Genomic DNA, 24,555 nt, shown 5'->3' with positions numbered 1-24,555 from the left:
CCCTCACTATTCAAGAACCCTTCCTACAATTTAGAGAGGACAGGGTAACTCTTAGTACAAACCCAAAGTTTATCCCTAAAGTCATTTCAGACTTTAACCTCAATGAGCCTCTGATCTTAAAGACCTTTTTTCTAAAGCCTTTAGCACCAGCCAAAACTGGTGTTCATTCGTCAGACATCAAGAGATGAATCAAGTTCTACAAAGACAAGAGCTTCCGTAATTCTAACCAGTTATTTGTGGCTTACAGTGCATCACCAAAAGGGTAGCCCCTTTCCAAACGGAGCATAATGAGATGGATAGCTGCTGCAGTTCACTTCTGACACCAAGCAGCAGGAAAGCTATTAGTCTTCAGTGGATGCTCAAGCTACAAGCAATATATCAACCTCATCAGCACTGTTTGTAGGTGTGCCGCTCCAGGACGTTTGCAGAGCCAGCTACCTGGAAGAAAAGCATACCTTTACAGAGCACTACTATCTGGTCTCGACTGCTCAAGGGACTGTAGCGGTAGGCCAAGTGGTTTTAAGACATTTTTTTGGTAAAGGTGAGCTACATCTTCCCACCAACCTCTTACAAGTTCCGCACATTCCCTAAAATGTGTTTTCTTTTGTAATGTCATACTGAAGTATTTTTATATGTTTAACCACATCTTTTTTGTTTGACTATGCTTATTAAAGTTTTACATTTTACAGTACAACAATGCCTTTGACAGTCAGTGCAAAGTATCTCGTATATGACAGTCTTAACAAGACCACATGATAAACGGATTGTGGCAGGAAGACAAAAGCAGGTAGCCGGGCAGGCCACCTATGGCAGTGCAGATAGATTCATATATTTGATAACAATGAAACCATTATTGTTTAAACAAAACAACGTAATAGACCATCCGACTTGGCGATCTACCACCACTCTTCACAGTGACGTACCCAGTATTGAGGACTTCTGAAAGTGCGGTGGAAAAGTCAGTTAGTAGCAACTAACAATATTGGTTAAGTATCCAGGGTCCCTACAACATTTACTGCTATCATTAGATTTGTGTGTCCGATTAGACTGCAAGTCAGAACAGTATCCCGATAGGTGGCGATGGGATATTTTCTCAGCCCAACTGTATCTTCTCTGTGCAAGGCTACATTTTCAGCTCGTGCCCAGTTAAACATTAGTCATTCCCAGGCTATGAACTGTTGTAGTTCATAAGATTTCCATCTTCGTGTAATAATACGCTTGGCTACTATAAAGCCCAAGTCTAAGAAATGGGAGGTCACCCTGTGTTTCTTGTGTCTACAATACAACCCCAAGAGACCTTTTTCCCACTTGTGCAGATTCGGGTTTCAGTACACACTGATAAATTGGAGGTGATTCTAGTTCAGCAAGCATGCAGTCTAGGGCAGGCCCACAGCATATGTAGTAAGCCCACATCTACAAGGGTATAGCGTGGGCAAGCTGCATCCACTCTGTGATAAAACCGGTTCATGTTAGCTAGTGTAAAATAAGCCCTATGGTAAGTTGAATGAGTCTAAACCTGGTGTTGTGAGACACGCGCTTTAGGCCCCCAAGTAAAGCCGTCCATTCCTTATGGGTGCAAGGGTGTGTTAAGTCTGCTTTCCAGCGTTGCCGTAGAGGGAAGAGTTGTGGAGTAGTGTGGGAGCATGCCTGTAGTAGGTTGGCTCTGTATGTACTATTTCAAAGTAAGAAATAGCATGCACAGAGTCCAAGGGTTCCCCTTAGAGGTAAGATAGTGGCAGAAAGAGATCATTTTAATGCTCTATTTTGTGGTGGTGTGGTCGAGCAGTAGGCTTATCAGAGGGAAGTGTTAAGCATTTGTTGTAAACACACAAGCAATAAATGAGGAACACACGCTCAAAGACAATTCCAGGCTAATATCTTTTTATATAGAAAAAATCTTTTCTTAGTTTATTTTAAGAACCACAGGTTCAAGATTTACAAACTATACTTTAAATGAAAGATATTTCACTCAGGTATCTTAGGAACTTTGGATAATCACAATAGCATGTACAGTTTTGGTAAAAATGGCAATAAGCTATTTTAAAAGTGGACACAGTGCAAAAATCAACGGTTCCTGGGGAGGTAAGTAAATGTTAAGTTCACAGGTAAGTAAAACACTTAAAGGGTTCAAAGTTGGGTCCAAGGTAGCCCACAGTTGGGGGTTCAAGGCAACCCCAATGTTACCACACCAGCAGCTCAGGGCTGGTCAGGTGCAGAGGTCAAAGTGGTGCCCAAAACACATAGGCTTCAATGGAAATAGGGGTGCCCCGGTTCCAGTCTGCCAGCAGGTAAGTACCCGTGACTTTGGAGGGCGGACCAGGGGGGTTTTGTAGGGCACCGGGGGGGGGGGGGGGGGGGGAACACAAGCAGGCACAGAAAGTACACCCTCAGCGGCACAGGGGCGGCCAGGTGCAGAGTGCAAACAGGCGTCGGGTTTTCAATAGAGATCAATGGGGAGACCCAGGGGTCTCTTCAACGAAGCAGGCAGGCACAGGGGGGGCTCCTCAGGGTAAACACCATCTGGGCTAGGCAGAGGGTTGCCTGGGGGTCGCTCCTGCACCGGAGTTCGGTTCCTTCCGGGTTTGGGGGCTGCGGGTGCAGTGTGGTTCCCAGGCGTCGGGTTCCTTGAAGCAGGCAGTTGTGGTCAGGGGGAGCCTCTGGATTTCCTCTGCAGGCGTCGCTGTGGGGGGACAGGGGGTTCAACTCTGGTTACTCACGGTCTTGCAGTCACCGGAGAGTCCTCCCTGTAGTGTTAGTTTTCCGCAGGTCGAGCCGGGGGCGTCGGGTGCAGAGTGGAAAGTCTCATTCTTCTGGTGGGAAACGTGTGGTCTTTAAAAGTTGCTTCTTTGTTGCAAAGTTGCAGGTTTGTTGAACAGGGCAGCTGTACTCGGGAGCTTCTTGGTCCTTTTATATGCAGGTTAGTCCTCTGAGGCTACAGAGGCCGCTGGACCCTGTGGGATGTCGCTGTTGCAGTTTTTCTTGAAGTGGGGGGACAGGCCGGTAGGGCTGGGGCCAAAGCAGTTGTCGTCTCCGTCTTCTCTGTAGGGCTTCAGGTCAGCAGTCCTTCTTCTTAGGTTGCAGGAATCTAGTTTCCTAGGTTCTGGGGAGCCCCTAAATACTGAATTTAGGGGTGTGTTTGAGTCTGGGAGGGCAGTAGCCAATGGCTACTGTCCTTGAGGGTGGGCACACCCTGTTTGTGCCTCCTCCCTGAGGGGAGGGGGGCACATCCCTATTCCTATTGGGGGAATCCTCCAAAACCAAGATGGAGGATTTCTAAAGGCAGGGGTCACCTCAGCTCAGGACACCTTACGGGCTGTCCTGACTGGTGGGTGACTCCTCCTTGTTTTTCTCATTATCTCCCCTGGACTTGCCGCCAAAAGTGGGGGCTGTGTCCAGGGGGCGGGCATCTCCACTAGCTGGAGTGCCCTGGGGCATTGTAACACGAAGCCTGAGCCTTTAAGGCTCACTGCTAGGTGTTACAGTTCCTGCAGGGGGGAGGTGTGAAGCACCTCCACCCAGAGCAGGCTTTTATTTCTGTCCTCCAAGCACAAAGGCCCTCACCAAATGGGGTCAGAAACTCTTCTCTCAGCAGCAGGCTGGCACAGACCAGTCAGTCCTGCACTGAACAATTGGGTAAAATACAGGGGACTCTCTAAGATGTCCTCTGTGTGCATTTTTTTAATGAATCCAACACTGGCATCAGTGTGGGTTTATTATTCTGAGACATTTGATACCAAACTTCCCAGGATTCAGTGTAGCCATTATGGAGCTGTGGAGTTCGTTTTTGACAAACTCCCAGACCATATACTTAATATGGCCACAACTGTACTTACAATGTCTAAGAATAGACTTAGACACTGTAGGGGCATATTGCTCATGCAGCTATGCCCTCACCTGTGGTATAGTGCACCCTGCCTTAGGGCTGTATGGCCTGCTAGAGGGGTGACTTACCTATGCCACAGGCAGTATTTTGTGTGCATGGCATCCTGAGGGGGATGCCATGTCGACTTTGCCTTTTTCTCCCCACCAACACACACAATCTGCAATGGCAGTGTGCATGTGTTAGGTGAGGGGTCCCTTAGGGTGGCACAACATATGCTGCAGCCCTTGGGGACCTTCCCTGGTCACAGGGCCCTTGGTACCACTGGTACCTTTTACAAGGGACTTATCTGTATGCCAGGGGTGTGCCAATGGTGGAAACAATGGTACATTTTAGGTGAAAGAACACTGGTGCTGGGGCCTGGTTAGCAGGGTCCCAGCACAATTCTCAGTCAAGTCAGCATCAGTATCAGGCAAAAAGTGGGGTGTAACTGCAACAGGGAGCCATTTCCCTACAATGCCCATTACATGCAAATACTAAATAGTGAGGTGAATGGGCGGTTCAAAAGTCAAATCGCCCCAGTGGTTCCCTAGTGTAGCAAACAAGTTATTGTGAAGTAATTGACTTGGGGGTAGGCCGTCTTCTTCCATCAATATCTCAAAGGATGCCAAGGTACCATCCCTATATAAATCACTGTATGTAGACCCGCAGTATGCCATGCGGTCAGTTTGACTGTCGATATGGCCCACCAGTCTTGGGCGTTCACAAGAGGGCCAACCCTGGTACATAGGTGAACATGTGCGTAGTGAAGCAAAGGCATTTACGATAGCAATGATACACTACTCCTAATAGTTGGGAGTCAGGCTTTTGCAACTGCATGCAAGGATGAAATCGATGTAGAATGTCTGACAGGCTCCATCAAAGAGAAAATGTGGCTGTGTCTGACAGTTGCAATCCCACCAGCCATCTGGCAATCCACTAGACTTGAGCAGCACAGTAATATTATTCAAAATGAGGCACAGCCCCCCAATCCGTGGGCAAATAGTTATGCTAATGCCACCCTACAACATGACTTGTTCCAAATAAACTCAAAAATTTGTTGATTAAACACTGAAAGAACACAACAGGCATGTGAGTAGGAAGGTTGATAAAGAAATATAGAAGGCGGGGCAAAACCACCATTTTTAACAATGCCAACCTCCCTGCTACAGCCAATGGCAGCATACACAAGAAAGCCATCTGAGCACCCAGTGATGCTACTGCCTGAAGGATATTACTGTCAAACAGGTCAGACAAGGCGTGGCGCACCTGCAAGTGTCTAAATGTGTGGTGCTGCCAGCCAGGCCTAGCCTAGTGGGTCCTAGTAGGAGGTAGGATGACTGCCCGTTGTAGTTGCAGAAAGTGGGGTTTGTGATCGGTAAGTGTGTGCCCCATGTACTCCATGCATGCAATAGAAGTTGTGTGGAACTGAATAAAAGGAATAAACCTTTGTGGCTGTGTTCTGGAGATGTGGAAGTCGACCAACCCCTATTGGTGGAGCCAGTCAGTCAATATCTGAGCATTGGAAGTCGCAGTAATGTGGGGTAAGGGGGTGGACATTTGAGGGCAGTGTTGAGTAAAATATTACTCCCTCCCCTCCCACCCCCCCCGAAAAGAAGCCAAGGTTTATCTCCATTGTGAGAGTGTGTTTGAGAGAGCATGGGAAAGGTGGTGTGATCAGTGTTGGTGGCATAAATGGAATCAAGAGTAACAGAGGTCATCAAGATGACCTTTCACTAGGACATAGCGGCCCTTTCAGATCCAGTATTGTCTTCTGCTGTGAAAGGGGTCTCCCCGGCTTAACCCAGAGTAGTACCCCTTGGGCATGAGTAGTAGTAAGTTGGTGGCAAATACCTGCCCGCTCCAGCATCTGTGCAGCTTGAGAGTTTCAGAATGGATGAGATGTATCTCCTGTAATTCCATGTGAATGTGAATAGCGGTTTGACGTATGCATGCCCCCTCACATTCCAAGTATGTTAAAATGGGTCATGTAGAGTGGGACATGTTGCCCAAACATTGACCACTTTGCAAGTGTCATTGAGTGTTTAGAGGAGCATACTGTGCATAAGAATAAATTGAAGTGGGTATTGGGCCACAATGAGTCACGGGTCATAACTAAGCTAATACAAACAGTTAACAGAAAACTTAAGTACCAGTGGAGCAGAGGTGCATCATTCTTCTGCAAAAACAATGAGAAGTAACACCCAGCAAGGGTTAGCCAGTCACAGAACTGACCAGGGAGGAGGTAGGCAGTCAGCAAGGGAGTTCCCTCTTACAATGGAGGAGGAATTCACAGGAGCCCATATTTATCAGAACATGACCATGCTGTGTTGAAAGGCATGTATGTGTGGAATGAGGACTGTCTACGAAGTGGGCATTGTGATAGCCCTATGACATCTCTCCCTGTCCTCTAGAAAAAGAAAAAAACAAGTAGGTTGTATAGCATCTTTAGGGGAGGGTGTCAGTGCATGCCCCCTAGTAAAAAAAAAAATAGTAGGCGTTAACAGACGTGTTCTAGGCATCAGATAATGTCATCAGATGTTTGTGGCATGACATCGGGAGAGCCGCAGAGCTCCCCCTGTAGGGCCAAGTAGTAGGAGCCATCTTCACTAATTGACTTGTCATAGTGCTCATCCGGCTAGGAACCCCAATCTTGCTTACCAATTGCTGCGCCATTCTGCAGCACCTGATGTCTCGCCTGTATTACTTGTTCCAAGTCAGGTGCGTTTTATTTCAGCTGAGTAGTAGTGTTCGGGCACGTCTGCCCCAGCGATGTAAATCTGTCCAGCCTGGAAAGGGTGGTCCACCATGGCGAACCCCGCGATCTCCAACCAGTCCCACGTGTCCTCTGAGGAACTGAAAAAAGTATTTTCCTCGGTTGCCACCCTTGAGCGCTACGGAAGGAGGAGGGTATACAGAAAGTTGAGCTCACAAAGCCAGTGTTTCACTGCGAGACAGGAGTTCCGTTGTTTTTGCATTTTCCATTGTGACCTTGCGTAGCTCCCACACCTTGCGCAGGACAGTATCTCTGTCTCTGTAGTATAGTTAAGCGCTCCACTGTGAAGAACTGAGAAGGTATCACAGGGTAATAGCTGCCGCAATCATTGTTCCTCTGGCAGGCCCACCATGCATTCCTCCATGCAGTGCTCCAGGACCTCTACCCGCTCAGCCATCAGGCACCTTAAAGTTTCTTTCTTATAGAAAGAGAGGGAGTGGTGACATCCGAAGATGCAACATGGCTTACCAGTTTCATTGTTGCAGGTGGCTCGGTCCGGTTGGCTAAAGCATATGTTCAACCAGGTGCAACAGACCACTACGGTCGGGGGTGGTTAAGTACACCTGCTAGATAACCTGCGCTCACCCTTAGGTAGATTGACATGGAGCAGCTTACGTATCTTGGAGGCAATGTGTAAAGCAAAAGCACAGCAACTTTCTACAACACCCCGGCTGAACGACCCCAAGAAAAGAGACTTCACACAGGTTGTACAAATTAAAAATAATTGTATTCAAAACACACACATGATTAATGCAGTTTGATTAAAATGTGATCTGAGTAAACGTCAACGAACACACAATATGCATTGCAAGCTTGGGTGTGAATCTCAGTGAACAATGCAACACACCGTAATAGGCCCAACCGCTGTAGGAAACTGGCCTGGTGTGTGGTGAGTACCTGTGGTGTTATCACCTTATACCAGGTCCAGATAGCCCCTATTAGTGAAGTGTAGGCAGTGTCTAGGAAGCCAAGGCGCTCTAGAGGTAGCTGTGGATGAGCAGCCAAGACTTGTCTAGGAGACATGCAAAGCTTATGCAATACCTCTATAGTCAAAGAGCACTTAAACACATGAAAGAGCCACAGTGTTACAAAAATAAAGGTACTATATTATAGTAACCCAAATACTAGAGTACTGAATAGGCAGTCCTCCAAGCAAGCATTAGGCACTGGTAAAAACAGTAGCAAAAAGTGAGGGCCCTAGGAGAGGACCAACCATATATTCAAAAGTGAAATGTGAAAGGCATTCCCCCATCCAAGCAAGTGGAATCAGTAGAAGAGAGCTGGAGGAACTAGGAACCCCAAGACATGAGTACCAGAGTGACGACCAGGAGAGCAGAGGTAAGTAATTGGTTTTCCCCAAAACCAACAGGAGCACGTTGGCAAAGGATTGTGCAAGACCCAACCAACACTGGAAGAACCCAAAGGTGTATCCTGACACAAGAGGACCTTTATAGGAAGGGGTCAAAATCCAGTTCAGGTTGGAGTGTCTGGTTGTGGCAGGGGCCCTTCTGTGGATGCAGGACCAGGTCAACAGTGGACGAAGGTCAGCACTGCAGCACAGGCACTGGAGAGGAGTCCCAGAAGTGATGCAAGTGATGTCCCATATCGGCAGTTGAGATGCAGTCTCAGTGGTACTGGAAAACCACCAAGCCTTGGCAAATGCAAGAGAAGGTTTGCAAGGCTGAAGAGGACCAGCCAGGTCTAGGGGACTCGACCCAAGAAGCGGAGTCCGGTGTAACCATCAGCAGTTGGGAGTGTCTCAAGATAAGGAGGCAGCCCCGACAGGCAGCAGACACCGGAGTAGCAGTGAGTCCCACTCAGCACACCCAGAGGAGTGTCCCACCTGGCTGCACGAGACTGCTTTGCAGGAAGGAGTGCTGAGGCTACACAGAGCTTGAAGATCCCTTGGAGGAGGCACAAAGCAGCCTTGGAGCTGCAAGAGTCATGGTGCACAGGGGTACTGTCCTGCAAGGAGAGGCAAGAGCTTACAGTTGCCCAAGTTGGACAGCTGGTAGAGAGGACCAAGGGTACCACGGGGACCACTCCAGACCACCACCTGTGATGCAGGATCCACGCAGCTCCGGAGGAGAGAAGATCCATGCAGCGGGTTGTCATTGCAGTTGGTGCCTGCGGATGCTAAGGAGTGACTCCTTCACTCCAAGGGAGATTTGTTCTTACTACTTGCGCAGGCTGAAGACTCGTCACCATCCGAGAATGCACAGCCGGGGGAATGTTGCAGTTGCTGGAAGGAGCCAGAGAAACAATGTTGCAGAGCGGAGTCATTGCTGAAGTTAGATTGTCAGTTTCTGGAGGGTCAGTTGCAGTCCCAGTGAACAGAAGATGAAGTAAACGATGCAGAGGAATCCTGCTGGAATCTTTCACATCGAATCTGAGGACCCACCCAAGAGGGAAACCTAAATAGCCCAGAAAGGGAGGATTGGTCATCCAGCAGGGTGACCATTATCAGGTGGGGGCTGTGAAGTCACCTACCTGACTTGGCCACTCACTTACAAGGGTCTCAGGCCACCTTGGATTCAAGATGGCAGAATCAAGTGGCTATCTGGAGGAGGTCTGGGCACCACCCATGTGGTGGTGATAGACAGGGGAGTGGTCACTTCCCTTTGTCCAATTTCACGCCAGAACAGGGACCAGGGGTCCCTGTACTGGTACAAACTGGTTTATGGCAGGAGGGCACCAAATGTGCCCTTCAAAGCATACCAGTGGCCTGGGGAGCCTACCCCTCCCAAGCCATGTAACACCTGTTTCTAAGGGAGAGGGTGTTACCTCCCTCTCACAGGAAATCCTTTGTTCTGCCTTCTTCTGCCTGAGCTGGTCAAGCAACAGGAGGGCAGAAACCTGTCTGAGGGGTGGCAGCAGCGCGGGCTGCCCTGAAAACCTCAGAAGACTGGTAGGGGCAATGCTGGGGAGTCCTCTAAGGAGCCCCCAGAGTGCATGGAATCAAACAGCCAATACTGGGAAAGGTCTTGGGGTATGATTCAAACATGTTTGGTACCAAACATGCCCAGGTTCGGAGTTACCATTATGTAGCTGGACACTGGTAGTAACCTTTCTGGGGACTGTGTAGAGCCCCCTCAGGTCTAATCCCTTCCAGGGATCCTTAACCTGAGTGCAGGTGCCCGCAGGCCTATTTAATCAGGCCTCGGACGTGGCCTACGGAGCTGCCAACAGAGGCAGCACTTGCAACAGAATTCCCCTTAGCAGCCAGGGCTGCACCTGGAGAACTCTTCACACCCCTGCCCCCCCCACACACACTCCAGCCATTTCCTCTCCCGCCCTACCCTACCTTTAGGGCTGGGTGCTTACAGCCCCTCTGTTAGACAGTGGGAAGGTATCCAGGGTCCTAAGGCTAGACACGGGAAAACAGGATAGGCTGGGAGGAAAAAGTGAACGTTTTTTTTACTGGATTTTTTTTTTATTTCCTTGGAGAGAGCCATGTCCAACAGTCATGGTCTGTGGGGGGGGGCTTCAAAGGTGCTCCCTGCGCAATTGTGGGCGACTGCCCCAGTGCTTGGTATGCTGACCAACCAGTTCAGGGAACTACCTTGATTCATCTTGGAGCCTGCTTTCCAGGTCCCGGAGACACTAGGGAGGTGGCAGAACGAGCAGCCCCTGGACTTCGGGAGTGCAACAGCAGTCGCTGTGCACGGTGACCAGGCAAGGGCAACGGGCGACCTGGTGGTGAGGCCAACAATGGGGGTCTCCAAAGGTTCATAGGGTGCCAAGAAGACCAGTGAGCTGCACAGTTAAGTGAGAGGGCCCACTTACCTGCACCAAACAAGTGTCCTAGGCACAGCAGCACTAACGGCCCTGTTGGTGGTGAGGAAATGGACCCTCTGAACTAGTTCTAGAGAAGAAAGCAACAGCAAAGAAATTCACAGGATAAGAGGGCCTCAGTAGTCTTCATATGTAGCCTGCGTGTCAAAGCTCACCAGGAAGAAGGGTGACAGCAAGTAAACACTGAGGAAAGTCTATCAGGCACACAGGAGGGGCAGCAGACATTACAAAACTGCATCAAATGGTGTATCTATCAGTGCCTCTGTGTAAGAGTGACTGTCACATCGCCACCGCTGGGCCCCCCCAGGCAAGCCTAACTGGCAACACCCAGCACGGGGGCTGCCAGGCCCTCATGGGATCATGGGTGTTGATTCAAATATGGCTTCTTAGTTGTGTTTTACTGTATCCAGAGCCTGCAGCCAAAGGGCCTGGTCTTGTGTAGCCCTGATGACAGTAGGCTGCATGATAAAGGGGGGGAGGCCCACACACCAGCCCGAGAGCTGAACAAAAGTGTAAGGGGCCTGTCTCCACATAGGGTGACCTCCGGGCACTCTGTGTTGTGCTGCAACTAGGGCCCTTGGCTCCCACCAGCTCACAGGGCAGCAGGCTCATCAGTCTGTCCCACTTCCTAGAGATGTGAGGCATGTCACCAGGCCTGCAGTTCTCGCTGGTGATTAGTAAGGTTTGAGCCCAAACTGTGACCAATGACTATGCTTGTATCTTACAAGAAGTGCGAGTTATTACACCACAGATAAATTGTGTCAATTATATTAATAAATAATGTTGCGGTCTCTTCATAAGTAATCATTCAGTTTGTGTAGACATCTCCCGCTCTCTGTTCCTGAGGAGGCATAGATTGAAGAAATGCCACCAGTCCTGACAGGTTTAGTCTGTTTTTTCTTTTGCATTCGATTTTACTATCTAACTGGATTATAAATATTAGGAATTTGTTATATTTTTTGTTTTAAATTTGATAAACCGTTAATAGTTGTCTATGTTGTGATGTATGTTGAATTAATAAACAAATATTAAAATTTTATCAAATAAAAAAAAACATAACCGTTTTCTAATATTTATAATCCAGTTAGTAAGATAGAATGCAAAAGCAAAAAAAGTGAAACCTATTGGCTTTGACAATGCTTATTATTATTATTATTATATTATTATATTATATAGATGTATTTTTTTGTAGTTATTTTTTAATTTGTTTTTGTCTTCAAATCTGAAACAACCTGTGCATTAATATACTACATGGTTCTGATAACAGAGTTCATTATTACAAAAATAAATGTAGGGTAATTTTCCTGAGGTACTTCTCATTGATGTGCATGTGGCACTCAAATGCTTGCTAAAGTCTGCTATGTGTAGTTCATCGGTTTGCAAAGTGCACCATCCACACACAAATATGCAAGTACATTAAACGTCGAACAGGTGATTAGTGTGTATAGAGCTCATTGCTGTGTCCAGTGGATCCTCTTGAGGGGGGGGGGCGGCGGGAGCAGCATCCTTCACAGGTTGCTTACTTCACATGAGTTAGTACTGGAAATGAGTAGGCCAAGGGAAAGGCTGCTCATTGTTTGTTTCTATATTGTCTGACCAAAGCAATTAATTGTTTGGAGTTATGAATTGTTACAGCCGTTTACTGATTTGTTACAAAGTAAGTCTTTGTTAATCGTTTCCTTTGCCATCTTTCTGTACTTGCTCATTTCACTCAATTATCTTTAGCTGACCATCTTTTTTTTTTCTTTTTCCAGTCTGATTTTATTTAAGCTATTATTTTTCTTTCCTGATGTTTCGTAATTTCATTCCCTTCTTTTCCTCTGCTTTCCCCTCTTTCTTATAGATCAGTTTACCATTCATTTATCATTCTTTTCGTCTACTCTGTATTTTCCCCCCCTCTTTGACTACTCTTGTATTCTTAATACATGTTTTACATGTCTTACATTATCATTGTTTTTTTTTTCTTCATATTTGGCACTCCAAATCTCTTTTTAAGCCAGAAAACAGTTAAGAGAATTAATGTTTTTTTGCTTTTTCAGTTATTAGAGGAATCTGTGATGACTACAATTTGGATTTTAAAGCTTTCTATGCCTGGACAGGGCTATGGAACAGTTGCTTTCTTGTGGTATATGCCCTGTTTAACTGCAGTCTGTTAATGAAGCTCTTTAAAAGGTAAAATCCTGCTTGATGCATATTAAATTCGGTTTTCTATCAAAAGTTGTTAGTTGATTTTCATAGTTGAAAAAATATAGTATTTGTAGTTGGTAAGGTATGTGATGACCTAGCCAGTTTTTGTTTTAGTATCCTTCTTTATGGACATAGCTTCTGTTATCCCAAGGCGTCAACTTAACCAAGTCAATGAAGTCTTTATTCGATATTTCATCATAAAAGACATGCTACACGTCATAATACTTATAAAATTAACAGTGCTAACGACTAAAACAATAAATACAATATTTCATAAAAGCTACTAATGCTTCATTTGTTAAATATTTTAACAAATTAAAAAAGGAAGTACATTACTTTAAAAACTCAGTTCTAATGTTCAAGATATTTTACTTATCTAAAACATGTAACTGTTTTAGTAGTTCAGAACGAATTATCCATGCCCACCCCAGGAATTTGGCCACCCCTATTGCTATAGTAGGTGAAAGATCAGTTTTAAGGATCCTACAAGCAGTCTTGGCCGATTGTGTGCCCAGACTTTTGCATAGGGGTACCAACCACTTCTTCCTTGGGGCAGCATATAATGGACAGACAAAGAACAAATGGCTCACATTTTCCCGCATTTCAGTACACAATGGGCATTTGTCTGGGCCTCCAATGCCCCAGGTTGCGGTTAAACACCTTAACGGTATTGAGCCCACTCTAACTTGGTGATATAATTTGCGGTCCATAGGTTTTGTAATAACATCCCAATACATTTCAATTGCAGAGGCATCTTTCATGTGTACAAATGTTGTTGTAAGGGAACTACCTATAAGGGATGAGTGTCTTATGCCTACCACCCATTCCCAATATAGTTGTTTCAGCTCTTTTTTTGAAGGAAAAGTAGCTGAGTCTGGGTTGTGCCAAAGGGCACCTAGACCCATGGCACAAAGGGTGGTTCTAACACCCTTAAACCAACCAATCTTATCGGATCCTAGGGTGTCCCTTACCTCGAGACATGCTTTCGCATATAATAACAGCTCTGGGGTAGACCACAACCTCCGCCAGAAGGCTAAGGGCCAAAATCTGGCTTGATCTTCCACCGGTTGGAGCCCAAGGTCATAGAGGAGCGGGATGCGTGGGGATGACCTCGGAAGACCAACCGCCCCTCTTGTAAATCTGTTTTGGGCCAGCATCAGTCGGTCCAGATTGCTATAACCCCAAAGCTCTGCCCCATACAAAACTGAGGGAAGAATTTTTGACCCATAGATTTCCATAAGTGGAGACATCGGGCGGGTAAATGATCTTTTATATTCCTTAAGAAGGGCACCGCCCAATTGAACATGTTTAAGTGCTTGAATATCAATCTGGGGTTTCCAACTAAAATTATCACTAAAATGCACACCCAGATATGTAAATACATTAGTTTGCTCAAGAGTAGCACCACCCATTTTAACCCTTGCCACAGTTTGTGTTCGACCTCTTAGTACCATGAATTTTGTTTTAGAAACATTTACTTCTAGCTCATGCTCGTCACAAAATAACTCAAATCTGAGTAGGGCCTGCTGAAGCCCTTGCCTTGTCTTAGATAATAACAAGGTATCATCCGCGAACATGAGCAATGGTACTTTCATTCCCGCTATCTGGGGAGCATCCGTGGGATGTGTTGCAAAATATTTGGTAACCCCGTTAATAAACAGGGAAAACAAAGTGGGAGCCAGGACACATCCTTGTCTAACACCTTTCAAAACATGGAACCTGTCCGTAACCTCACCAGGCTTACCGCAGCGGACTTGGGCATAAGTGTATGCATGAAGATTCATTAAGAGTCGCACTAGAGCCCTGGGCATTCCCTGTTCCAGTATGCAATCCCATAATTTAGTCCTAGGAACCAAGTCGAATGCAGATCTTAGATCCACAAAAGCTGCATACAACTTGCCCTTACCCAAAAAAACTGTTTTCCAATATAAAAGGGCAAAACGAAAGGCTTGATCAAGGGTGCTTACATGAGGTCTAAAACCCGCCTGCAACGGAGTCAAAATATCTGAGTCTGTTATCCATTCCTGTATCCTCCCTAAAATGAGGCGCGCTATGATTTTTTGGATCGCATCAATAAGGCGGATAGGCCGGTAATTTGAGGGTACTGAGCGATCGCCTTTCTTGTATATAGGAAGGATTTCTGCCCCATACCATGAGTCAGGAATTTTAGCGCCTGCTGCAACTGCATTCACCAGGTGGAGTATATAAGGTACCCACAGGTCCTGGTCTTCCAAAAAAATGTCAGCTGGAATACCATCTGGGCCAGGGGCCCTCCCTTTGGGACTGTTTTGCAGGCAATTAATGACTTCAGTAACTGAGAAAATTAACGACTTGACGGGCTCAAGACAGTAGGGTATAGTCACTTCTACTGTATGACACTTAAACTGATCCTCAAAATTTTTTACCCACTGATGATTAGAGACAGATGCTGGACTATAGTGGGCGTCCTGCGAGATACCCCATTTTATGAGGTACCAAAACTGTTGCATATTGCGTTTACCACAGGCTTCTGACAGCATAAGCCAGCGTTCCTCGTCCCACTTTTGTTTTGCTTTGCGTTTTGCCTCATTATAGAGTTTTCTACAAGATCTAATCTGGCTATGATTTTTGTTTTTAATAGCCTCAAAGAGAACTCTTTTTGTCTTGCTACACTCTTTATCAAACCAGGTAGTGGATGAGTATTTCTTGGTCCTAGGTTGTTTAGGACTAAATTTGATGAACAACTTTTTAAGTTCCTGAAACAAGTCAGAATGGGTACGTATAAGTTCGCTGTTAATCTCGTCCTGTGAGCCACAATTGTTTAAAAGCTCCACAGAACTAGACACTAAGGTTCTTATCACCCTGCGGGCCCCAGCGTCCACAGCTATTTTGGGCCAGCGTACCCTGCGCGTATCATTGCTCACAATGACCTCTTTTTCTATTATATTAGGACCACTGCCCTCAGACCTCTGAAAGCTAGAATCCCTTAAGGTCAAAACCAGCGGGTCATGATCGCTCTCTGGGCGTTCCGTAACTAACATATCAACAACTGCAAACCACTGCCTCACATCGACCAAAATATAGTCGATACGACTACTGTCTGCCGTTGTTGAACGTATGCCTGCCCTTCCTATCTGACTTGACCCTTCCGTTAACCGCTCTTAGACCCATATCCAGGCATAGCCCCTTGATATAGGTGGCTGAGCTCGACCACTTAGCAATCTGAGGTATCTCGAGTTGGGGAATACCCCCGGATAGATCCTCATCCTCGGTGAGCGGGCCGTCCTCAATACCCAAAGGCTCAAAACAAGTATTAAAATCCCCCATCACAATCTTGTGGCCATCGGTCGTTGTTCCTGATAGAATGTCATCCAACAGGAGGAGGGTCGGAGAAACCCTTCCTCCCTGGAGGCCCCTGACATAAATATTAACCAACAGGATGTTTGTACCTTGGTTGGATTTTATCTTTAAGGCAATTATGTCTGGACTATCAATTGTCACTTCTTCAACTCTTACACCCGCACTTTGGCGGAACCAAATTGTAAGACCTCCAACAGGACGCCCTTTCTGGCCTCTAATTGCTGGCTTGCTAAAGTTCAGATACCCCACCCGAAATATCGGTGTGATAGCCCAAGTTTCCTGGAATGCAATTATATCGCCCTGATCTATGAAGTCCCTCCAATCAGGAATACACTGGCTGGACTCCAGACCGGCTATATCCAGGATATATACCTTGATAACATATCAACAGGCTCAGCTAAAGCAGAGGGTGAGTCCGTACTAAAATTGGGTAATGCAGACAATGTACCAACAGGGGTAGTGTCAGGATTATTACTTTGATCTGTGGCAATAGCCTTCCAACTTATATCTTCTATGTGGGGAGATTTCAATAAAGTTAAATTAACTAATTCTTCTCTACCGATGAGTCAATCATTCTCATCTAGGCAGGATAACGGCCCATATCTCCCGGCAGTAATCAAGGGTTCAATGCTTTCTGGTGCGAACCAACCCCTGGGAGGATTAATGACATTTTTGTTAATCTGGGAAGGCACCTTCGCCTCGGGATACACCGTAGGATAAAAATCTAGTAGTTCCCACATGACTATTGGTCCATCTGCAGGTTGCGGGCACCAGCCTCTCAAAAATGGGACCACATTAATACTCCTGAAATTAACTATTACCAGATCACCTGGGATATCTTTAATCATGTGGCCAAGCTAACCCACCCTTCTCACATTTAAGATTTTACCATCAATGGTAGGGGGGAGGGGTCTATTCTTAGTAAGCCAGAAGGCTACTTTGTTTTTTAAATCATTGTAACCTTCTTTTTTACCTGAACTAAGTTCTGGGACTCCTGACAATATACATACAAATGGAGCGGCCTCCGGTGGGAGATCAATCCTAACAATATAATTATTGTTGTGCTCTCTTGCTTCCTTATGGACTCGAGTTGGTTGAGGCCTACCCTCTAGGGACCCTCGAGTCACTTCGGGTTCCCTGGGTATAGTGGGCTCCGCCTCCAAACTTGTTTTGTTACATGGGGCTTTATGTCTTAAACTGCTGCCCGCGAGTATTGCCTGCTCAACACAATTTCCAGATGGTAAATCTAGAGGTACCGTTAGTACATCTGCTGGTGTCGATGTTGCTTGTACCCTCAGACTATGAACCTCTTGGGTAAGTACTTCAATTTTCAGCAATAATGTGCTAAAAATTTCAGCCATTTTTGTCGCTAACTTATCCTCTACTGTTGCCAGTATATTTTCTATATACTGCCTGTTATGACAGCAACCCACTGGCTTATCAGATCCCCCGTCTAATCCTTTTGTTTTAATAGTATGGGTTTTTGCTTCGAGGGGCTTTCGAGAATTGCTGACCTTCCCCACTCCTCTTTTGCCCAACGACTTTCTGCAAGCCCTAACTGCTCTTGCTGGTTGGGGGGGAGTCACTGCCATAACCACGGGGCTAAATGGTCTCTCGCCAGTTATATCCGTTGAGTCTAAGGGATTAGAATGTATCTGTGCCTCAGTTAGTATCATATCCTTGTCAGTGTTGACGCCCAGATCCTCAAAAGTAGACACTATATGTGGGGAGGAACTAGGGTGTGTCTGAACGGGGGAACCTCCTTTCCCTAGGGAGACTCTGCGATCGTTATTAATCTTTTTAACCACCTTAACCAGGTAGTTATCAAGCATAGTAGCCCCTAGATTTTTGGCGGAGTTATTACAGTTAGCCATCATAGGTTGGTTTCAGTAAGTACCACCAGCTATAATTCAGCAATACAAAACACAAAACCGCGTAATCAAGATGTAATACAGCTAATTTACAGTTTAGGTAGAGTCCCGTGCCCAGTCCAGTCTCTTCAGGCCACAGAGGGCCCGCCCTTTGCCCGGCGCGCCCCGCGGTGCGTGGTACCTTGTTGCAATTTGAGGGCCCGGGCGTAACAGCACTTTCGCGCCACTTGGCGCACAGGAAACCCAGAGGATTCTGGGTATTGTAGTCCTCCCAGCTTGTTTTAGCCTACAACGGCGGCGGCAGTCCGAACCGGCAGCCCTGTGTCCTGCAGGGGTGCGCGGCTGGTTGTCTCTGGTGCCCGGGGGTCTGCCTCTTGCGCCCGGGGTATGGTGCCCGGGGTCATTCTCTGATGTGGGTCCTGTCTCGGGTGCTCGGGGTCAGTCTCTGGTACCCGATCTCTCTCTCTGGTGCCCGGGGTCAGTCTCTGTGGTCTCTCTCTGGTACCCGAGGTCAGATTGTGGTGCCTGAAGGTCAGTCTCTGGTGGCCGGGGTCAGTCTCAGGAGAGGGGTCAGTCTCCAGGGCCTCTCTCTGGTGCCCTGTGGCCGGGGTCAGTCTCTTGCGCCCTGGGTCAGTCTGTGGTGAGGGGTCAGTCTCCGGGACCTCTCTGGTGCCACAGTCGGTCTCCGGTGCTCGGGTCGCTGGCTCCTCAGGTCCCTCTAGGTGATGGAGTGTGTGATGGGGTCTAATATGGCACCCCTGGGGTCCGTGGAAGTCTCGGTGGAGGGCGCAGGTCACCGGCTGCCCCTGCACACAGCGGGTCTGCGGGTCAGCGGTCTCTCCGGAGGCGCTCTCGGTTCTCCTCCAAGGGTCTCAGTCCGCCCGGGAGACGACAGGGCGTCAGAGGGGCCTACCGGGGGTCGGGTCGCCTCCCCGAGGAGTCCGGGGGTCCCCCGAGGTTTCTGCATCGTCCCTCAGCCTGTCTCTGGGTCCTGAGGGGCCTCTGCCTCTGCCTCTCCTGGGCTCCCCCCTCGGCCGCTCTCAGTGCCCTCAGTGCCCCCGCCGATCTCTGTGTCCCCCGGGGTCGTCCCTCAGCCTGTCTCAGGGCCCCCCGCGGTCACCCCTCAGCTGTCTCCGGGCCCCTGGGGTCGTCCCTCGGCGCTCTCCCGCAGGCCCGGGCGTGTGACGCAGCTGGGGCGCGCGCCGGTGAGAACCACTGACTGCTTCCTTCAGAGCCGCGTCTCCAACGCCTGACCTGGCACCAGGCCCGCTGGCTGCGCCTTCCGTGCTGTCAGCTCCCTAGCAGGGCCCCAGACCTGGGCGGACCGAGCGCAGCCGGCCCTGCTCGCCACTCACCCCCTCGCGCGAGGCAGACGACGCCGCCTCCTCCCGGTGACGATAAGTGGCTCGTCGGGTGCCGCCGGGCCTGCGCTGGCTGCTGGGGAGGTGCTCTGCTTCTCGTCCACAGTGCTGCGCTTGCTCAGGGTGCGCCCGAAGATGTCCACGCGTTCCGGTGGGGTGACTGGACGTTCCCGCTCCCTCTCGTGCTCCCGCTCTCGTTCCCTTTCTCTCTCTCGTTCACGCCGAGCTGCCGCAGCTGCCGCCGCCGCTGCAGCCACCGACGCTGCCGTGTGAGACCGGGACCGCGAACGCGACTCCCGCCGCCGGTTGCGTTTGCTCTCCCGCGACTTGGAACCCCCATCGTCAACTTAACTTGCCTGTTCTTTCTTCTTGCTTCCAAATATTAGTTATAATTTTAAACCAAAGAGAGGTGTGGAGATGGTAGCAATTATTGTCTCTTTGCCCTGGATGGACGCATTATTCATTTCTCCTCCTCTCCACTTAAGATCGAAAATGGCATTCTGGTGTTTACCATTGAGGGACAGGCTGTTTTCACGATTTTACCTATCCAGCTATATTGAGGGAAGGAAGAACTGCACACTACTAGATTTTGGGGAGTACTATAAAAAGAAACCTATAATATGCTGAACAGCCCCAGCACCGGAAGATGGGATAATGTCAGAAGGATGAATGAATATCTTGGCTGCAGATATGAGTGGAGTGGATGTCCGAGACAGTCATACCAGGCGTTCCCCAAAAAGGTCTTCAGGAAAAGAAAGTTAGAGCGTAGTGGTTGACAGTTCTATTTTTTCCAAACTGACATTTTCAGTCAGTTGAAATACAGAATTTCTGTACATCATTCTTCTCTTGCTTCTTGTTTCCAATTCATGCAGTTCAGCTTGTCATCCACATGATTGTGATAAACCAACATATGTGCCAGGTCTATGTTTTTTAAACCTGTTGCAACTGTCTGCCCTCTAAAGGCCTAGTTAAGTTTCTATCCATTCCCTGCTGAAGCACCCTACACAACATCCTTAATTCCCTTAACTAAACTTCATTGATACTGTGGGCCTGGATTGTTTGGCACTTTCAGCAAAACTTAGCAGTAGATGTGGGTTTGCCACTCTGGAGTTGCTGTCTTCCTGCATCCAGCAATTGGGTTTTTTACTGTTCAAATTGTTATTCAGAGTCTGGGTTTCTGGTTAAGCCCCTCGAGTTTCAATGAAAGTAAAACGTCATGATGTCAAATTACCTGAGTGAAAATGTAGCTGTAACTGTCTAAATGAAAGGAGCTTTCCTCAGTGAAAGTAGATCAGCATTGTACTGCTAAATGAAGATTGAAATAGGAAAGGAAAGATGTAAGGAATGCATCTACCACACACAGTGTTGTAGAACCTTACCAAAGCATGCACCTATAAAGGGTTCTGTACTGTTCTTGCAGAGTGTTACCTCAATAAGACAGTGCCACACCGAATATTTTACTGTAGTGTAGTTATGTTCTACAATTACTGCCTATTAGAAGCTCTATCAGAGGAAATAAAAACATATTTTGTGAGTGTGAGCAAGAATATATAGTCACTTTTGTAATGCATGGAATGTTCTTGCTTTACCCCACCTGGTAACTTTAGGCCCACATCATATGTCTATCACTTCTCCATTCAGAGTATCTAGTGTGGCTCCTAGATATTTGAGAAAGGTATCAAGGTTTAAGAGATTGACTTATGTACTGTTTTCTACTTGATAATCCCTTTTTATCTATGTATTAATGATATGTAAAGCACTGTAGTATCTTCATGTTTTGTGTGGTGTACTTTTATGGAGTTATGTTAAATCCAAATGAAGGTTTTATTACTAACTTCTCGTGGTTATGCAAGACCAGTTTTGTCAAAAGCCTGGTTGTAATTTTGAATTTTAACTGGACTTGACAATAAGAAGGTGCCTTACTCATCGATCTTTGTAGGTGAGCTGCAACTATAGCCAGGCATTTGGAGAATGTTATTGGTGCATCTGAATGTAATGGTGTAGTATTGATAATACTTTATAATGTATCATGAGAAAGCAGATGATAAAGTTCTTATAGCCTATTGCCAAGGCCTTCAAAAGGTTTAGTCAAACTTTTCAGTGATCAAATCTCCAGCGCCGGCTTAATAGATGGAGTTGATGTTTTCAAGGCTCTGTTGAAACCGTTGCATTGCTATGCTGTTTAGTACTTGTGGGAAAACAAATGTTCCTAATAGATCCCAAATAAACCAGAATAGCTAGTTAAATGTAGTCCTGGACACCTGGCGAGTTTTTCATCAAATTCCATTGAGATGTTATGTTAAATGTTATGTATGAAAACTGTGTATAACTGTCACCCAAACGCCTCTGGATTCAACTTGATCTGTGCGGATGATTGAATCAGAATGTTATTTACAAAACGAATAGTTTAAAAAAGCTTAAAATGCCTATTGTAAAACATCTATAAGGCAAAAGGCTGTCTTACCTGCAATCAGACATATTTATGGTCATTTTAGCTGCTGCTTCACAAAATTTCCTGCATTTATCCTGTTGGCTTTACCTTCTTTAATCTATTTATATTTTTGTTACTAGCTTTTAATCTAGGTTTCCTCCAGTGTGTTCTATTGTAACTTGTATATCGAAATGCTAATATAATGGAATTTCAGTTCTACAGCTTCACATAGTTGTATAAACTTAACTTCTACATCAGAGGAGCCTCACTGACATCCTCAACATAGAATATTTTTGTGCACTTGTGAGGATCTCAGAACACCTTCTCTTCATTTATTCAAAGGCGATAGATGGAGTTAGTCACCTCAGTGTCCATGAAATTAGTGTGCTTCTATTAAAAACAAGACAGCCCTGCTTTTACTGATTTTTACTAAGCCATACAATTTCAGTTATTTAATAGAATGTGACCACATTGCAGGACTGGACAAAAGGCAGTGTTGAATTCATTGCTAACACTTATTAGGTACGTACATAGTGAGAATAATGAAGGGAAAAGGAGCCTGTTGGTTCAAGAGATCAAGGGCTGAAAAAAAAAAAAAAAACATTGTTACTTCAAGGAGACAGCAGCTTCCCTTGCAAGCATGCACTGTACTGGCAGCTTGCCTCACAGCAATGGGTCTTTTTTCATGCTGCGAGGATCTCAAAACAGTCTGTTTCTTTACCTGATTTTTTCCTAACTTTTTGTCACAGAAAAGTGTTGTATTGCTTCACTCATCATCTTTGAAGTCGTTATATATTTGTCACCGTTGTTAAAAAAAAAAAAAAAAAAAAAAAAAAAAAAAAGAAAATGTCCACATCTGGAGTGGTGACTTTCACAGGAGTCTTCAGTTTTTTTGTGAATCACCCTTCATATGGCCGAAAAAGGCTTCATCAGTCCCAGGTTCTTTTTGTGTTGTCAGTCTTACTGCCTCACTCAGTAAAGAGTGCAAATTTTGCCAGAAGTTATTTAAAAGAGCACAAAAAGATTGGGGGCATTCGCCACCAAGGAAAGCTTGAGAATCTGTGCAAGGAAGAAGAAAAGAAAAAGCATCGAAAAAAAGGACAGAGAAGGCGTCCTTCTTCTGAATCTAGAACCTTTCGTTATAAAGTATCCCATGGAGGAAGATCTAAGGGGAGTATGCATAAAAAACATTGCCACTGTCACTTTGAGCATTCTCACCACCCTTGAGAACTGAGATTGACACGGACATACTTGCAGTCGGAGGACAACAACATTAGCATTGATTACAATATCACTAGCACCATGGGTATGGATTGCAGTCCCGACTGCAAAACCTTTGTTGGGGAATTATTCAGCACCCACACATTGGTCAACGTCGCTAAGATTGACTTAATTAATGTTAACGTTGAGATCACTATCAAGAGGATTGATGCTGAAACACTCCGTTTCAGTTCCTTCTGATAGTCATCTAGAGGAAGAAACAATCGACTTAGACCAGCTCTAATTTTCACAAGTGGGTACTATTCAGAAACATCTTATTCCTCTTAACTTGCCTCCTAGACTTGTTTCTCCAGTAAGTCCAACCACTGAAGCCTTGATCAAGACTCAGAGCTGCAGTTTCCCCAAAAACTGACAAGTCTTCACAGCCTACTTCTCCAAGATATTCAATTCCGATAAGAATTAAAAGATCACCTTCTTATTCTCATTCACCCCTTAGCGCTTTTTCTCCAAATTCCTATTCCACATACACTCCTACCTCTCCAGCTGCATCACTTCTCAGATCATCTTCTGTATATGACATTCATACTTTCAAAATGTATCAGCCAGAGGAGCAACTAAACATACAGTTGCCAACACCTCAAACAGCAGTTTCGGTAATAATGGAGGCTCTTCAACCAAGAGGTTCACCACAACCTACTTTACCTTTTGTACTGTGGTTTACAGACCAGCTATTGTTAAAGCCTCAACTCCTCATCTTCTCAAAAAATACAAAACCTCCAGTCAAGATCCTATATATCTGAGACAGGATCCCAAACCAGATTCTGTTATAGTCTCGGTTGTTAGAAAAATACATCCTTTGGCTCCAGAGACTTCAGGCTCTCTTGACAGAGTAAGAGACTGAATGTAGCAGGCAGAAACATTTGTTATTCTGCAACTTTAACTTTTAAGAACTCTAGTGCATCTGCCTTTTTAGCACAATATGACCGAGCATTATGGGAACCTCTTGCTGTGTTTGCAGATGACTGATCCAAGACAGCTAGACCCTCTATCACTGCAGCCATAGATGATGCAGATCTGGATGTAACACAGTTCTGCAACGGTATCTGAAAACAGTGGGTTTAGAAGGAAAATAGTTCTGTTGTTTCCAGTATCATTGCAAGGACTTTAGATCTTAGTCCAGATATAGGGCTTTATCCCCTCAATGGTCCTTCTGTCTGCAATTCCAAGGTCGCCAAGAGCAACTTGATCAACAGCAGTTCCATCCTAGGAACAATCGAGGAAGAAGTCAGCATCAGTAATAGCAAACACAGTTCTAATTTTCTTCCATGTGCAACATCAAAACAGTAAGAATCACACTCCCACTGTCCCTCCTACTCCAGTGGGAGGTAGTGTAGCACGTCATCTATAGTGGAGCTTAAAAATCAGACAACTGGGTTTTGCAGATCATCCAGAACAGCAATGCCATCCAGTTAAAAAAAAATATATATATCCTGCACCTTCAATACTTCCAAAGCCAGCACCAAAACATAAGTTGCTGCAATTAAAAAAGGAGGTACAATCTCTACTCCAAAAACAAGCACTAGAAGCAGCTCCTTCATCTCGGAAAAGAAAATATATCTATCAAAGATATTTTTGGTACCCAAGGAAAGCAAACAGTGGATTTAGGCCTATCCACACCTTAAGACAAGCAAACAAATGGATTCAAAAGCAAAAAT

The 24,555-nt window shown here is 46.1% G+C and overlaps 1 protein-coding gene across 2 annotated transcripts in view; it reads left to right on the top strand.

Annotated features, from left to right (window-relative positions):
* SLC4A11 (solute carrier family 4 member 11) overlaps positions 1–24,555 on the top strand; it is a 759,568-nt gene that overhangs the window by 528,916 nt on the left and 206,097 nt on the right. For both annotated transcript variants that reach the window (XM_069204998.1, XM_069204991.1), the window contains exon 12: positions 12,470–12,602. In XM_069204998.1, the coding sequence (XP_069061099.1) occupies positions 12,470–12,602 (133 nt within the window). The remainder of the gene's footprint in view (positions 1–12,469; positions 12,603–24,555) is intronic.

Source organism: Pleurodeles waltl, chromosome 1_2 (genome assembly GCF_031143425.1).
Source record: "Pleurodeles waltl isolate 20211129_DDA chromosome 1_2, aPleWal1.hap1.20221129, whole genome shotgun sequence".
In the NCBI taxonomy this organism is placed as follows: Eukaryota; Metazoa; Chordata; class Amphibia; order Caudata; family Salamandridae; genus Pleurodeles; species Pleurodeles waltl.
This window is presented reverse-complemented; position numbering and strand designations above follow the sequence as displayed.